Here is an 18,817-nt window from a genome sequence, read left to right on the forward strand (position 1 = left end):
ATGTCACACCAAACTGACTCAACACTGCACTGTCCAGCGATGTCAACTGGCTTCACTTCCTTGGATTTTATGTGTTTTTTAACTAATAGCATAACCCCTCCTCCCTTCCTATCCTGTCTATCCTTTCTGTAGACGTACTCCCCAAATTCCAGTTCTGCATTCCTTATATCTGTGTGACACCACGTCTCTGATATCCCAACAATATCTGCCTTTGATGTTTTGAGTAATACCTCAAATTCATCAAATTTATTTACTAAACTCCTAGCATTAGTGTACACGCAAGTATACATGCACCTGTTTCTATTCTTAGCTACCCTAACACAACCCATGTGTTTACTTGTACCGCAATGACTTCCAGCAGTCTCTGAAATATCCTGCATCTTGTTTTTCAGGCTTCTTCTCATTCCAATAGAAGCAGTGCAAGAATCTCTTTCACCTCTGCCAGTGGCTACTGTTAATCTATTAGTCTTTGTCTCCCCCCAAGCTAGCAGTTTTCCGACCCACCTAACACTGCCTCGATAGCATCAGCAAATATTCTTGCACCCTTTCTATTTAAGTGTATCCCATCCCTGTAGAAGCAATCTCTCCTGTTAACAAGTACAGTCCAGGCTGAAAAAAATTCTACCCCTTCAGCCTTGCACAATCTTTCCAGGGCCGAATTGATCGACAAGGCTCTCATCATATACTCCCTCCTATCGTGTCTGGGCAGAATTGCAGACACTTTCAAATTCAACCCTGTTTTTGTCATAATTTGGAGCAAAGCCACTGCTTGCTTAAGAAATATCCAACATACCCAAAGGAATCCATAGATCATAGTGGGAATCATTATGTAAATACTGTTTATTTCATTTATTGATTTATTTTTCCATATTTTGTCTTGATGTTTTTGATGTTTCTGCAGCTTTATATGTATAATGAAATTTCAGTTCACTGAGCTCTGTTATAAAAAAAATAATTATTTTCAGGCTCTATATCAGCCTCAACTGGTAACAGTCCTTCCAAAGTTGTGAGTTCTACAAGAAAGCCCGTTAATACTTCCTCAAACACAAGTTCCACTAAATATAGTTATAGTGGTATCCCCCGTAGAAATACTTATAATTATTCTGAAAATAAAGCTTTGTCTACCGAAAAAACTATTAGTACAGATAATTCCAACAGGTGAGAATTATTTAGTTTTTTAACTGTTTTGTAAATGTAAGTATATTAATACAATAAATAAAATTTATTTAACTATGTTATACTATATTAATTACCATTGGTATATTTAGTTACTCAGCAATATAAAATGGGAATATGATATTATTTAAATTTATACTGTTGTTACTATCAGATCTGTGGAGGGCATGGACATGTCCACTCAGTGGGCAGTTTAAATTATATGAGGCAGACCAGGGCTAGCATCCTTTTATACCAGAATACATCTAAATCATTACCATTCTAGTGATGTAGAATAATTGTTGATACATGAAAATTTAATATTAACTATCCCTTATAATAGCTGTTAATCGCACACTTTTATTATTAGATCTTCATCGTGCTTTGTTTAAAAACACTTGGGTAGTAATGTGCTAATTACTTTACATTTTGATGGAAGCTGACTCAAGTCATACCTTTCAATATGTATTCAATGATCGCAAAATACATTTAATGATAATATTCTTTTCAAATGACTAGTTTTAAACTACTCTGATCTTATGCTAAAGTATAAACATTTTAAAGCAGGTAATTGAGTATAATAATATTCTGTTTACACTGTGGCATGACTACATAAGTCAGAGGAGTCTACAGCTGACTCTTTTGATAAGAATGTAGTCATTACCATCTTTAGCAGTCATGTGCAACTGTTCTGCACACAAACTCATGTGCTACAGCCCTGTGCTCACCACTCAGCTGTCATTGCATTAATCATTTTGTCAATTTTGAATGCATAGGAGCTTCCATAGAACAGTTAATTTATTCAAATAATAATGAATACAAACTTAAAATTATAAATAGGTAAGAACAGATTAATAATAATAAAAGTAGTAAAAAGACAATGAATAAAGAACATAAGTGATTATATGACAAGAAGCTTTCAAGGCAGAGTGCCTCTTTATCATCTTAACAATCAATGGCACACAGTTTAATAGCAAGGCCACCATGTGACAGAAATGGCTGGGACATGATAGTGTTTAAAGAAAGAGAAGGGGGAGGGGGAAACCTAAAAAGTTTATCACCACTTTTGAAAGTGGGAAAGGGAGAGAGGAAATAAGAACTAGTCAGGATCTGGTGGCAGCAGATGACTGTGTTTGTAACAAAATTTTGGGTGTGCCAGGATTCATTATATTGCGGAATAGGGGACTCCATAATTTGAATGTAGTTATTTCTTATCATCTGTTATTGCTGTCTAATGTTATTGATTTTTATATGGTGAGTTAACACCCAGTTTGTTTTATTTCATACTGTACTATTTTTAATTAATGATCATGTGATGCTTAATTGAACTATAGTGTCATTAAAGATTGGTGGTGGTTCACTTATATTACTCACATATTTTATAAAAAAATTTTTTTGCTTTTTTCATGCAAATTAGTGAACCTTGCAACTTCTAAGTGCTTATTCCATTGTAATCAGTTTTGTTCTATCACGTCAATTTTTTGCAAAAAATGAAAAATAAATGTACTGCTGTGTAACAAAATGCATATATATTTCAAACATTCAGCAAACAGTTTTCATTACAGAATATTAAGAACAAATGGTAATGTTCTAGATCCTCAATCATCTCACTAAATCTATACTTTTAGTGGTTGAACAGTGAATCAAACTGTTGAATCAAACAGTGAATTTCCATTTCTGAAGTGCTTTTATGCTCATCATGTGAATTATTTTCAAATGCCAACAGTAGTCTCCATTATTGCCTCTGCATTTACCCTGGTACCTTTTTATTTTCCCTATAACCTTGATATCCTACTGAAACCTTTTATTCTGCTCTTCACTCACAGTACCAAGGCTCTGTGGAAAGTATTCAAGGACGCCTCCATAGCCAGGTGGACAGGAGCCGCAGTGCGTAGTACACGCTTCTTGATTAGACCAGGGTTTGAGCCTGTGACCACCAAATACTGAGAATGCGGAAAGGTCAGGGAATGACCACCACATATCCCCAGAGCAATATGGCCTTAGTTGCTAATGCTCCTAAAAACCAAATAACAACAACAAAGTATTCAAGGTGACTGTACAGAAAATGAACCTTAATATTCATGTTGCAGCCTAGTTTGTTTGAAACTAATAAGCATGTTATTGGTAATCCTCTTGTAGTCCTTTGATTTTAAATACCTAAAAAGTTTTTTTTATCACCCTTTTGACTGTTAAAAATTCTGACACAGGGTATTTAAATTATAATCTTGCATATTCTCTGATTTATGGCCTGTTGAAAACATCAGCATTACTTATCTCAGGAAATTTTGAAACTATATTGAAAAACAGCTTCTTCTTTTTGTGACCTTATCTATGACCTTAACAAACTTTGATTAGTTACAGTATATGTAAGTGGTTGTAGATGCACTTTTCTCAAAAAGAAAAGTGGCTTATTGATGACATTTTGCTTCAAAATGTGAGCTCAATCTCCTTTTTTGGCCAAGTCTTTCTAATCCAGTGATTAGCTTTATTCTTGCTGTCCCATTCACACAGCCAGCAAGAGGATTGCATGCTTTTCAATACTTTTTAATTACTAAGTATCACAGAATTTCACATTTTCTAACTTGAATCCATGAACTTAATTCGGACCGTATACTGGAATTGATGGCTATATAATTACCAGTCCAGTCTAACACTTTTATACAATGTAGACAAGAGGATATTTGGAATGCTGTAATTGAACAGCTTGCAACAAGGAAAAGGCTAGAGAGAAAAGAGAGAAAGAATTGAAAGATTTAAAATATCAAAAATAAAGAATAGCATAGCATGAAATTGAAAGCTGATAGTTATGACAGTAAACACAGCTGCATGTTCTTACACAAGATGGTTCTACTACAACTGGAAAAAGGTAAAGATTCTCAGACATGCAACCACTAAAGGCAAAATGTTGACCCTCACTTCAAATAGAGGAAGCAAAGATAAAAAGAATGGGGGAAACACAGCAGCCTCTTCAGGATTTGCAGAAACTGGTGGCATCAGCTTTTGTGAATCCCAAATGGTTGTATTTTGAACATGGCCTGCTTGTGAAAAAGTGAAATAGCCTTGAATGTTCTTATATGGAAGACATGAATAACATGCTTATTATGGAAGGCACCTTGTGAAACTGGAAACAACTTAGAGAAAAGTTGGGGGGGGGGAAGGATTTCTAATAAAACCAATGACAATCAGAAAAACTAAAAAAGCTTAGAAATATATGAAATTTAAAAATAATGTTAAATAAAACTTTATTTAACATTATTTTTAAATAATGTTAAATAAAGTTTTATGAACTGGATGAAACAGAAAGCCATATTTGATATATGATATCAAAATTGTTTTTTACATCCAGTTCCATGGTCACTGCATCATAGTAACCTATCAGATTAGTTAGACAAGACTGCCCATTAACAAATCCATGCTGTGATTGCCATATAATTGCATTGCTGTCTAGATGATCCTGTATTAGTTCTTTAACCAGTGACTGCATTATTTTTTTTTTTTTGAAAAGATGTTAAGCTGACAGGTCTGTAATCCAATTCATTTATCATCTTGTAAAATAAATGAATTGGATGAAACAGAAAGTCATTGCTAATTAAAGGAAGCACAATTGCATACACACTTGCACCAGGTGGTGCAACTGCATCTGGAAAAAAAGGCAAGTATTCTAAACGCATGTGCAAACTTAAAAATAAATGTCAACCCCCATTTCTTTAGCAGAAAAATAAGAAATAGAAAATAAAACCCAAAACAACTCAGAGAGAAAAGGAAGATGAAAAGGATTAAAATAAAACCATATGGAAGAGAAACTGCAAAGGAAAGCAGCATAAAAGCTATGATATTAAAATTTAATTTTTATAAATCGAAAGTAGTAATAGTAGTGGAAAATGATACAAGAAAGCAACCTTATATAGCAGTACTCAACAATATTCAAGGTGCAGTCTAACCATGGCCTTGTACAAAGGGATAATCACCTCCTTATCCCTGCTAACAAAGTTTCTGTATATCATTGACAAAACCCCATCAGCTGTCCTGGCAGTATGTCTGAAATGTTCCGAGAATTTCATATCTGATGGCACAGTTGCCCCCAGAGCTTTTTCATTTTCTACTACCCTGATTGTAGTTCTACACAGTTGATAAGTTAATCCGAGATTACTGCTACTCATATGCAGTACCTTGCATTTGTCAGTATTAAACTTCAACTGCCATTTCTCAGCCCATCTACATAATACTTTGAAATCTTGTTGCAGTAGCATACTGTTATTGCTGTTGTCAACCACCTTGCCAACCTTTGTATCATCTGCAAAGTTTGACATTAAGCCTGGCATACCTTCATCAGTATCATTAATAAACATTGAAAATGACAATGGGCCCATCACCGAACCCTGGGGAACTTCACTGATAACATTAATCCACAAAGAGCAGTGCCCATTGATAACCACTCTGTCTTTTTCCACTTAACCATCCCTTTATCTTAGCAGTAACTTGCTCTTAAATAGCACATTGCTCCAATTTATACAGAAGTCTTATGTGCAACAGTATCAAATGCCATCCTGAAATACAAGTATATGATATCAAAATTATTTTTTACATCCAGTTGCGTGGTCACTGCATCATAGTAACCTATCAGATTGGTTAGACAAGACCGCCCATTAACAAATCCATGCAGTGATTGCCATATAATTGCATTGCTGTCTAGATGATCCTGTATTAGTTCTTTAACCAGTGACTGCATTATTTTTCTTTGAAAAGATGTTAAGTTGACAGGTTTGTAATTACTCATGTCACCTTTTGATTCCTCTTTATGAATTGGGGAATACATTCTCACATATCCAATCCATAGGCAGCTCCCCTAAATCAAAGGATGCTCTCATAATTATAACTAAAGGTTTTTTACCTCCTTTGCTGCCTCCCTTATATGATTGGATAGTCCCATCCACCCTAGGGGCCTTTTTTATATTCAGCTTCAACAATTTCTCTTCCACTTTCATTTCAATTATCGTAAAATCATTTAGCCCCCTGTTGGAGTTTGATAAACTTCTGACATTCCCTCCCATAAAGAATTCCTCGTGTGAATTAGATGCGAAATATCTATTCAATTTGTCAGCAACCTGAGTAGAGTCGTCAACAGTTAACCCATTGATATCGTGGCCCAATGTGATTCAACCCCTCCCTTCTTTTAATATAAGCATGGAAGTCTTTGCTGCTTTTCTTGACATCCTTTGCCAGAGACTTCTTATAATCTGCCATAAGTTTCTGTATCACCTAATAATTTAAAAGCATCCCATGCACTTTTCTTCTCTGACATAGTGTCTCAATAGTTCATCTGACATCTATTTAAGTATTTGATGCCTTGAAGTATTTCTTTGTTGGTATGAAAAACCTAGAATTTGCTGTTGGTAACGTCATAAGTTGGTCCCACTGCGTAGAAAGCAATAGCCTTTCCCTTTACCGCTGACGGTAGTTATATCTTTAATTAAATTCCACAGTAGTACACTGTGATCGCTGCCACCCAGTGGGTGTTTTACCTGCAGATTCTTTATGCATGTAGAATCAAAAAAGAAAAGAAGATTGAAACAACCTTGGTTTGGAATAGGAGTGACTGAAAACAAAGACAAGGGCCACCGTAGTGGGGATGGATGGGGGGAAATACATGGAGCTAAAACTAAAATTAAAAATAGCCAAAGGACTGTGTTATACTATAAGACACAATATTTGAAAAAATTATATGAGGATGTATGTGGTGCTAAGCTTTAGTTGATAACATCACTTCATATAACTTTTTTTAAATATTGAAAGTAACATGTTCCCATTGTGTAGCAAGATCCTTTTAAGCTTGTTATCAAACTTTCATTGAAGAATCTCCATTTTGATGGACTATACATAATGCCATGTTCATTAGTTATAACATTTATATCAGTATAGAACACAGGAGATCTCTCCTTTGAGGAGAAGGGAATAATGAATTTTTTTCTTAATATCTGTATTAAGAAAATTAAATGAATTCCACACACTAGCAAATTCTTTTCACTCATTCTAGAGCCTGAAAGCGGTGTTGAATCGTAATATTAGCATTAGCATTAGTAGAGGCATTTGATGCAAGAAAGCAAGCTTATGCAGCATCAGCCAAAAAAAAAAAAAAAAAAAAAACCACTTATACTTCACCCCTCTGTTCGTTCAAAATACCTGTCCAGCTGAGCCTTAAACTTATTTAGGCTATCAACCTCCACCACAAGGGATGGAAGTCTGTTCCACCAACCAACCACCCGCTGGCTAAAGGCAAATTTCCGCACATCTATCCTACATCTGTCTTTCCTCAATTTGAATTTATGCCCTCTCAAGTGATATTTCTGAGCTAGAGGAAGAATCCCATCAGCATTGAGCATGCTTAAACCATTCAAGGCTTTATACACCTCTATCAGATCACCTCGCTGGTGCCTAGTCTCCAGACACTGTAATTTGCAAAACTTAAGCCTTTCTTCGTAAGAGCACCCCTTTGTTCCATTCACTAATCTTGTTGCCCTTCTCTGTACTCGTTCCAGCAGCTCTACATCCTTCTTGAAATGAGGCCTCCAGACCTGTATACAGTACTCTAGGTGTGGCCTGACCATCGCCTTATACAATGGAATAATCACCTCCTTATCCCTGCTATAAAAATTCCTGTATATCATTGATAAGACACCATGAGCTACTCTTGCAGCCCGTCTGCACTGCTCAGAGAACTTCATATCTGCCTGCACAACCACCCCCAAGTCCCTTTCATTCTCTACCACTGTCAGTGTAGTACCACAGAGTTGATACGTTGCTCTGGGGTTGCTGTTTCCCATGTGTAGTACTTTACATTTGTCAATGTTAAACTTCATTTGCCACCTCTCAGCCCATCTGCTCAACCTTTCCAGATCCTGTTGCAGCAGCATAGTGTCAGTAGTGTCCTTGACAACCCTGCCAACCTTTGTATCGTCTGCAAACTTGGACATTAAGCCCGATATACCATCATCAATATCATTTATAAATACAGAAAACAATAATGGACCCAACACTGAGCCCTGAGGGACTCCACTAATAACATCAGTCCACGATGAGCAGTGTCCATTGATTACCACTCTCTGTCTTCTCCCCCTCAACCACCCCTTTATCCATAGCAGCAATTTGCCTCCAATGTCACACTGCTCCAATTTGTGTAGCAGTCTTCCATGTGCAACAGTATCAAAAGCCTTTCTAAGATCCAAGTATATAATATCAAAGTTATTCCCTGCATCCAGTTCTTTTGTGACTGCATCATAGTATCCAATCAAGTTGGTCAGGCAAGACTTCCCCTTAACAAAACCATGCTGTGTCTGAGCTATAACTGAAGTCTTGTCTAAATGATCCTGCAGTGCTTCTTTAACCAGTGCCTCCATTAATTTTCCTGAAACAGAAGTTAAGCTCACAGGTCTATAATTACTTGTGTCAGCCTTTGATCCTCCTTTGTGAATTGGGGTCACAATTGCACATTTCCAGTCTATGGGTACCTCCCCTGAGTCCAAGGAAGCTCTCATAATTATGGCTAAGGGTTTGCTTACTTCCTTTGCTGCCTCCTTTAATATAACTGGATAGATCCCATCCACCCCGGGTGCCTTTCTTGTGTTTATCTTCAACAGTTTCTCCTCCACTTTACTCCCAGTTATTTCAAGATTCTGTAGCTTACTGCTAGAGTTGAATACACCTCTGGCATTCCCCTCGCTGAATAACTCCTCATGTGTGAATGTCGATGCAAAATATTCATTTAGTTTGTTAGCTACCTGAGCAGGATCATCAACAGTTGACCTATCAATATCAAGTGGACAAATCTGATTCATCCCCTTCCTTCTAGAGTTTACATAAGTAAAGAACTCTTTGCTGTTTTTCTTTGCATCCCTTGCCAAGGATTTCTCGTAATCTGCCTTCGCTTGCCTAACCTCCTTTGTAACTTGGTTGCATATCAACTTGTATCTATCATAGGCTTCTGTGTCATGTGTTAATTTGTATGTATCCCATGCATTTTTCTTCTCTGCTATATGCCTCATTAGTTCATCTGACATCCATTTTGGCCTAAACCTTGAACAATATTTCTTAGTTGGTATGTAAAGCCTAGTAGCTTCCAAGATAAGTTCTTTGAATGCTTCCCATTTTGAATTTGCTGTTGGTAACATCATCAGTTGGTCCCACTGTATAGAATTTAAATGCTGTCTCAGTCCATCGTAGTCGCCTTTACGGAAGCAATAACCCTTCCCTTTACCCCTAATGGTAGTTACCTCTTTGAGTAAATCCCACTTCAGCACACTGTGATCGCTGCCACCTAGTGGTTCATTTATCTGCAGATTCTTAATGCATGAAGAATCACTGCTGATAATCAAATCAAGAGTATTACTCCCTCTAGTTGCCTCCCGAACATGCTGATGTAGAAAACAATCATCCAATAAATCCACCAAAGCCCTGCTAGTGTGTGAGTAACCAGCCCCCAAATTCCAGTCAATATCTGGGAAATTAAAATCTCCCATTATAAGACACTCTGATTTACTGGCCCACTCTATTTCCCTGTACAGTTCCTTATTATACTCATCAGAGTCATTAGGCTTATAGCACACTCCTACTCTCAATTTTGATCTCCCAATGTTTATGTCACACCAAACTGACTCCACACTGCACTGTCCAGCGATGTCGACTGGCTTCACTTCCTTGGTTTTTATGTGTTTCTTAACTAATAGCATAACCCCTCCCCCCTTCCTATCCTGTCTATCCTTTCTGTAGACGTACTCCCCAAATTGCAGTTCTGCATCCCTTATATCTGTGTGACACCACGTCTCTGATATCCCAACAATATCTGCCTTTGATGTTTTGAGCAATACCTCAAATTCATCAAATTTATTTACTAAACTCCTAGCATTGGTGTACACGCAAGTATACCTGCACCTGTTTCTATTCTTAGCTACCCTAACACAACCCATGTGTTTACTTGTACCGCAATGGCTCCCAGCAGTCTCTGAAATACCATGCATCTTGTTTTTCAGGCTTCTGCTCATTCTAATAGAAGCAGTGCAAGAATCTCTTTCACCTCTGCCAGTGGCTACTGTCAATCTATTGGTCTTTGTCTCCCCCCAAGCTAGCAGTTTTGCGACCCACCTAACACTGCCTCGATAGCATCAGCAAATATTCTTGCACCCTTTCTATTTAAGTGTATCCCATCCCTGTAGAAGCAATCTCTCCTGTTAACAAGTACAGTCCAGGCTGAAAAAAATTCTACCCCTTGAGCCTTGCACAATCTTTCCAGGGCCGAATTGTTCGACAAGGCTCTCATCATATACTCCCTCCTATCGTGTCTGGGCAGAATTGCAGACACTTTCAAATTCAACCCTAATTCTCGGCTTTTGTTCAACAGTGACCTGTACTTGTTAAGTAATCTGCCGGTCTCCTACTCTTAATATTATTAGTGCCAACGTGTACAACTATATCACCTTTTGTGCCCTTAAAAGATATAAACATGGTATAAAATTTCCACAGGAGTAGCAGAAGGAATCAGGATTGTTCATACACTGTCAATGTGGCATTAATCTGGAAAAAATGTTACATTATAACATTTATATGTATATTAATGATAAATTAACAAAACATCTATAACAGATCTTTCGCTACTGAAAAATAGTTTGTTGATATATTCTATATATAAATTATTATTTTTTAAATTTTTTTTTATTAATCTTAGAAATATCAGTGGTTTTTGGTAATCCCATCAATTAGGGAATGAAAAAAAACCCCAGCATTTTCGAGAAAATGCTATTGTTCAAAGACATTTTAGTGGTTCATAAAGTTTAAAGAGATCTGCTTGCTATTCAAGATGATCCTCATTCTGGCTACCCTTTCACTAGCCAATGATTCAATCACTTATGTTCATGATCTGATCAGAAGTATTTTTAGTTGTCCAGTTATTATTTGTGTTTTTCTGATATAGTAGGTGAAAACCTTACTTTGCCTTCAAAATTGCTTAAAAATAAGAATCGGAGTACAAAAGAATTCCCACCATTGTTCAGCACAATGATATAAGAACAATATAAATGCTAATTGGTATTCTTCTGTGTAATTCCATAGGAGTATCATTAGAAATGTTTTTTTATGTCTTATAAACTGTAAATTTATAACCATATAAATGTGATTTTATAATGTGACTATATTACATGGTAATTAACATAAGTCATAATAGTATAGTACATATTACATCACATAACCTTTTTTTTTTTTTTTTATGATAACCCCAAACACGAGAGGTATTAGAACCTATAGTACTTAGTACCATGTTTGGGTTGGAGGTTGAGAAGACGAAAGAAGATATTTGTTGACATTAGACTTGAAGTTCTGTAGACTGTAATTTTCAGGAAATACGTAAGAAGGAGGTTTGTTCCAGAAAATGGCAGTTGAATGAACAAAATAGGAAGATGAAAAGTTGGTTCTGTGAGTTTGAAGTTGGACAGTAATTGGATGTTGGTTGGTGGCAGCATGTGTTCGGACTATTTTGAAAGAGCGAGCAGGAATTATAGAAGCCAATTCAGAAGAACATGGAAGTATTTGTAGAAAAGGCATGCAGCAGAAACAGTACGTCTATGAGATAGCGAGTGGAGAGACTCTGTTAGAGATGGGCCATTAATTAACCTAACTGCCCTCTTCTAAATGGAATCTAGAAGCCTGAGAGAGGTTTTGGGGGCACCACCCCAGATGTGGGAACAGTATTCCATGGTAGGGCGGATATGCGATTTGTACAAAGTGAACAGCTGTTTGGAAGAAAAGTAACGCCGAGAGCGAAAGAGAAAACCAAGTTTTTTAGATGCAGAGGAAGCAATATTTGTAATGTGCTTGTGCTAAGAGAGATTAGAAGTCAGGGTAATCCCCAAAAGAGATATATCATTTTGCCTAGAAATCGGAGTGTCACTAAAGATAAGCATAAGAGCAGAAGAATCCGTTTTGCGAGATATAAGACAAGACTGAGTTTTAGAAGGGTTGAAATCAACTAAGTTGTCTTTGCCTCACTGGAGAATTACCTGGAGATCGGCATTTAAGGAATTGGTAGCGGATATTCGAGAAGTTGAAGCTGATTGAGCAGAGCAAGGTTTCTCAAAATGGAAACTGGAATGCAACGTGCTATCATCGGCAAAACTATGGATAGGATTTCCAGTCAATGGAAGAAGGTCATTAATATACAAGAGGAAGAGAGAACTGAACCTTGGGAGACACCTGCATTGGTGGAACAGTTAGAAGACAGCCATCTACCATCACCCTCAGTGAGCAATCAGAGAGAAAACTGGATAACCAATTGCAAAAAATAGTTGGCAAACCATAAAATGGAAGCTTGTTTAGGAGACCTTTATGCCAAACACGATCGAAAGCCTTGGAGACATCAAGAGCAACTGATTGTGTTTTCCTGAACTTTTCTATTGAATTTGTCCATAAATGGGGAACATAAGCCATAATATCACCAGTGGATTGACACTGACAGAATCCATACTGGCGATCATTGATCAGATGGAAGGTTTCTAGGTAGTTTAAGAGTTGCCGGTTAATTGATTTCTCCATTACTTTAGAAAGAGTAGAAGTAATTGCAATGGGACGATAATTTAATGGGAGGGATTTGTCACCCTTTTTAGAAACTGGCTGGATATGAGCAAATTTCCAAGCAGAAGGAAAAACACCTTTGGAATAAGAAAGTGAAAAAAGGCGGCAAAGAATAGGAATAAGTTCAGGAGAACAGGTTTTGAGAACAAGTGGAGAAATACCATTGGGACATGGAGCTTTCTTAGCATCAAGATTCATCAAAATCCTTCTGACATCCTTTTGACAGAAGACCACAGGAGGCATTGAATGGAGTGTGTTGGGAATGGTGGGAGGCATTTTACCAAGATCATTGATACAGGAGTTGGAAGAAAAATGAGATGCTAGCAGGTCAGCATTATCCTTGGCTGAAGTGACAACTGAACCATCTGGTTTTGACAGAGGTGGGAGCAGAGATGGGCAAAAGTTGCGGCCCATAGCTTTGGCAAGAGACCAGAATGCTCAGCTACCATTAGGGCAAGAAGCAAGTTTGCTACTCTTAAGCTGTTCAAAATCTAGTTTGAACTGATTAATAACTGCTTTACAATTGTTGCGAGCTTTGGTGTAGGCAGAAAATTAATCTGAATATTTGGAAACAAGCCAATTACAATATGCAACATTCTTCTCTTGAACAGCCTTAGCACCTTTGCTGGAAAACCAAGGTTTAGATAAAGGATGTGATTTTAAAGTGGAGTGTGGAATAAAAGGATTCTATTCCTACAAGAATAATTTCACTTACACGATCTGAGCAAACGTTGACATCAGAAGTTTTGAAACAGTAATCCGACCAAGGAAAAGAAGAAAAGAAGTCTCGCAGGTCATCCCATTTTGCACTGCCTTTTTACTGCCTTACAAACCTTAGTATTAACCAAAAATCCCATTTCTCTACGATATCAGTCATCAGTGCCCGTGTAATAAAACATACCATTGTCTGTAGCACATTTACCATTGCCTGGCCATCTGACCTCACTAACATCAAGAATATCAATTTTTAGTCTATTCATTTCCTGAACTAAATTATCAAGTTTCCCTGCTTATATAAACTTCTCACGTTCCAGGTCCCAAATTTAAATGACGAAAACCCAGAGATCCTTAGCACCCTCTTCCCATTCAAGGGATGCCGAGGACTGAGGACCAAAACTGTGTTTTTGTCCGTCATTGCTAGATGATGTCCTGGGGAAAATAGTGTGATAGCTTCACGTTCCTTTTTCACACCACAGTAATGCAGTGAATAGTCAGTATGACCATGCATTGTATTCAATCAATGCTGCCAACCGGATCTTAACTGATCTTTGCCATCATTGGTTACTAGTGATGCTGCTGCCCATCATCAGGAGAGATTCTGTCTGGCCTCTCAATTCAGACCTGTCTGGCTTGGGAGACCCTGCTGGTAATTATATTGTCTCATTGAAGCATGCAAGCCCCCTTGCCATGTCAAGGTGAGTCTCTTGTGTGGGAGGGATTTAATTAATACATAACACATTTAATTAACACACTCATTCAATTCATGACACATGTTGTTTGTTGTTTTCATCCATTCAATTGCAGCCAACTTTCGGTGATTTTATGGCAAGCTGCCTCCATGCTCTCCGGTCTTCAACAGCTTTTTCCAAGTCCATGCTCATGCCAGTGTCGCTCTTGATGGTGTCGAGCCAGCGTGTTCTTTGCTGACCTCTTCTCCTTGTTCCACTGACCTTTCCTAGCATTATCGATTTATTCTTGAGCTTGTTCATAAAGTTTTCTTGTGAAAAATACTGAAGTAGGTCGCCAAATTTTCTCCAGCAGTGGCGCTATTATATGCCTGTATAGGCCTTTACGAATTAAAATTCAAAGTCTTTAAAAATCTATATCTTTTCTAATAAGGTGATATTTTGTACCAAAATTAGATAACTAACCAATGTGACAAACCCCTCCACTTAAAGTCCCCTGCATCCATAACTTTTAGAATTCAAAAAGCTGCCCTTCAAACTTTCAAATATCAGCGCTATGCTAAAGCATAGGCAGCTGGAATTGACAGAACAAAAAATTCTCTAACTGCCAAAACAGACTTATCGTAAATTTAGCGTAAATATTATCATTCCATGATATAAATAGTCAACTCTGATGATGAACCGTATCACATAATACTCCTTGAATTTCACAAAAGAATGACACATAAATAATCTCAATTTCAAGATGTATTAACAAGCCTCTTTTTTTAGGTCCCCCCCCCCACACACACAGGGCCCAATTTTTGAATTATCATTCTTTTCAAGCCATTACTATTCACTACAACCACTTGTTATTAATACATTTTATATATATATATATATATATATATATATATGTATATATATATATATATATATATATATATATATATATGTATGCTTATGTGCCTGTTGTCTTCACCGTGTCTGTTTGGCCATCCTTATGTAACTGACTCCCAGCAGAAGATGGATTTTCATGAAAATTATATTTATGTCTTTTAAAACTATTTGTCAGGCCATTCCAAATTTCATTGAAATTGGACAAATAGAAATCTAGCAATTATTATTTATTTTTCCATTCAAATTGTATGGGAAAGAGAAATTCATAGATTAAATGTAGTTTTAATCTGGTATTGTCAGCTTTACACAGTCTGTGCATGCTTTGTGTGTATTGTTATGTAAGACTCATGAATGAATGAGAGAGAGAGAGAGAGAGAGAGAGAGAGAGAGAGAGAGAGAGAGAGAGAGAGAGAGAGAGAAGAGCTGTAAAAGTGTGTGGGAGAAGAGTAATAAATATTATAGTTGTAATTAAACCAAATGTTTTGTCTGAGCACTGCAAATAGGATTGAGAATTCATAGGAGATAACCCCTGCTTTGTGACAACCAGTGAAGGTGACAAATTTGAAGACTGGTTATGCATGATAGACATGTTAGTGTCTGAATAAAAGTCTAAAATTCTGAGAATGTAATTATTTCAGAGGGGTTGGCACTGACTATCCTCCATGAATGTTTGACCACGACAAAGGTCTGTTCTTGCTGAGTACCTGGAATGGTCACTCCTCTTCAGAAAGATTGTGTGGGGGATCAAATTGGCCAGGAAAATTTACACGTGCATGGTGCAGAATTGTAACTGGCGATGAAACATGGATTCATGACTGAATGAGGACATGAAACAGGAGACCATGCAGTGGAAACACCATGGGTAACTGATAGGAAGATGAATGATCATGGTCATCATTTTTTGGAATATGGAAGAAATTCTTTTGTGTAGCTACATTCCTCACAAGAAAACAATTACTGGAAATGCCTGTGCTACTATTCTCAAATTTAAGAGGAGTCATGAAGGAGCAGAGAAGAGGAAAATTCACAGTGTTTTGCTTTGTTGATACAGGTCCCATAAAGCAGTTACCACTGCTTTATGGGACCTGTATCCTATGATTAAATTAATCCCTGGGTTTAAATCCTGGGGTTGTGAATTCCAGGATTTAAACCACCCACCCTACAGGCTAGACCCGGCCCCCAGTAATTATTTCCCATTCAGAAATCTGAAGAAACACATGTATTAGCATTGATTTTAAAGTGATGGCAATCTCAAAGAAACTGTTTTTTTTTTTTTTCAGAGGCCAGAACAAAGACTTCTTTTTTTATTCAGGTATTTCCTTTTTGCCCTCAAGATAGAGGTCACATATTGAACTTAAGGGGATATATATTGAAAAGAATGTACTGTATTGCAATTGGCTTGTATCCAAATCCACAGATTCAATTTTGAACTATATTAAACCTCACTATAGTTATAAAATAATTATTAATCAATTCATATTCTCAATTTTGGACAAGCTAAGAGTAGAAGACTTGCTTCTTGGGCCAAACTATTGGCCACAACTGTCCTTCTGTACTTTCACCTCTGTTGCAACTTGATGGCCTCTTGCATCCTAAGCTTATGGTGACTTATAGCATCCTGCTTTTCTTCTAACTTTTGTATCAATTATCTTGGTAAATCACCTCTTTCTGTACCAAATACACTCCACTCCAACTGTCCTTCTGTACTTTCACCTCTGTTGCAACTTGATGGCCTCTTGCATCCTAAGCTTATGGTGACTTATAGCATCCTGCTTTTCTTCTAACTTTTGTATCAATTATCTTGGTAAATCACCTCTTTCTGTACCAAATACACTCCACTCAGTCTGCAGTAGTCGTCTAACAAAGATGTTTCACTGAACAATCTTGATGCTAAGTAAGCTTCAGTCATTTCTCCACCTGTTCCCAAAATCTGTGCTTTTGAGCTTTCTCCTGTTTTATGCTTTCTTATTCCACTGGTGTTTTTCCTTCTGCATGGAAATTTGCTCATATCCAGCCAGTTCCCAAAAAGGGTGACAAATCTCCCCCTTCCAGTTATTTATTTTTTTTAATCATCGCATTGCATTCACCTCTACCCTTCCAGAGTAATAGAGAAATCCCCCAACTGCTAATTTTTAAACTATCAAAAAACCCTCCATCTCATCAGTGATCACCAATATGATTCCATCAGCATTGATCCACTGGAGATGTATTGTCTTTTTGTCTTTGCTATTCATTTCTGGACAAATGCGATGGAAAAGTTCAGTGAAACTTAAGCAGTTGAGCATCAAAAGACTTGATCATGTTTGACATGGAGGTCGCCTAAACAATCTTTTGTCTTGGTTTTTTCAGGAGTGTTTTTTTTTTGTTTTTTTTTTTTTTTTTGCAATTGGGTTAGCCAGTTTTTTTTTTTTTTTTTTTTTGTGCCAGCCACATATGGTCAGAGAAGTTTTTATTTACAAGATAGTAAGAATACAATGGCAAGCATTCCGGTTAGAAATAACATTGGCCTTACTTTCAGGATTGATTCAGGACCAAAAATATTGAAAAACTTTTATATAAACATGGTCTGATTCTGGATAGTTACAGAGCATAGTTGCAGAGACTTGCTAATTACATTATGTGAATGGAAGTCATCTTATAAATAGTATGCAAGAAAGGGGTGTATTTATTTGAGTTAGCATTATTGCCAGTTACTAAGTAAAATTTTTCTTTTTATTTATTGTACATTTTATAATAAAATAAAGTAAATAATATATTTACTCTTTAGTATTAATCGAGATGGGCGACAGAAAATAGAGGATTCATAATGAATACAGAAAAATGGCAAAAAATAAAGAAAAATAACCATTAGCTATTGCAAATGATTACACAAATAATTTAAATCTTAATGTAAATTAAAATTTAAATAATTTTTAATTTAAATTTGTATAAATTCAAGTAATTTAAATTGTGGAAGTTAAAACGAGACAAAAATTCTTGTTGAAACACTTTATAATGTTCTGTATTAAATATGAATATTTATTATTTTATTGTTTATTTATTATGTTGGGTTTTTTTGGTTTTTTTTTTAAGTTCTAAAAAGCAAAGTACCTTATTTTTTTATTATTTTCTTACTGGAAATAAATTTTTATCAAGTGGGTTTGTTTCAGTGTGGAGCAGAATATTTAAATCCAGAAAATTCCTAAATTCACCTCTATCTACCACCATATAGAGTCTTTAAATGTTCATCTCCAGGTATTCTCCAATAGGGCAAAGAAAGCTTAGTTAACTTCAATCCATCTAAAACTCAGTCCTATATTTATTTCTTGCAAAAAAAAGAAGTGCTTCCATGCTCATCTTTAATGGCAGTCAGATTTTTAGACATAATCGCTGTCTGGGAGAGGGAATTGCCTCGATTTCTAATATTTCTTGGTACACAAGAAGATGCATATTGATCCTCTGCATCAAAAAATTTTCTTTTTTGCTTTCAGAATTGCTTTTCTTTTAAACAACTTCTAACTATACAAATCTGAAATCCATTCTAAAATAGAATATTGTTCCACATTTGGGTGGTAAGCCTCTCTAAACCTCCCAGACTGTTCAAAAGATGGCAGTTAGGTTAATCAGTGACTCAGCTCTAAGAAACTCTGTTCACTTTCTATCTAACAGGCATTCAGTTATTTCCATTGGCACCATTCTTCTGAATTAGTGTCATTAATTCTGCCACTCTCTTTGAAACCAATCTGAACACACCTCAACAAGTCAACAGTTTATTTGCTGTCCAA

The 18,817-nt window shown here is 36.5% G+C and overlaps 1 protein-coding gene across 1 annotated transcript in view; it reads left to right on the plus strand.

Annotated features, from left to right (window-relative positions):
• The window catches only part of LOC150077008 (MAP/microtubule affinity-regulating kinase 3-like), a 392,997-nt gene that overhangs the window by 262,013 nt on the left and 112,167 nt on the right, over positions 1-18,817 (plus strand). The window contains 1 exon segment of the mRNA XM_090386570.1: positions 966-1,158. Within this exon segment, the coding sequence (XP_090242696.1) occupies positions 966-1,158 (193 nt within the window).

This window comes from Mastigoproctus giganteus, chromosome 12, assembly GCF_048544385.1.
Source record: "Mastigoproctus giganteus isolate SK-2022 chromosome 12, ASM4854438v1, whole genome shotgun sequence".
Taxonomy (NCBI): Eukaryota; Metazoa; Arthropoda; class Arachnida; order Uropygi; family Thelyphonidae; genus Mastigoproctus; species Mastigoproctus giganteus.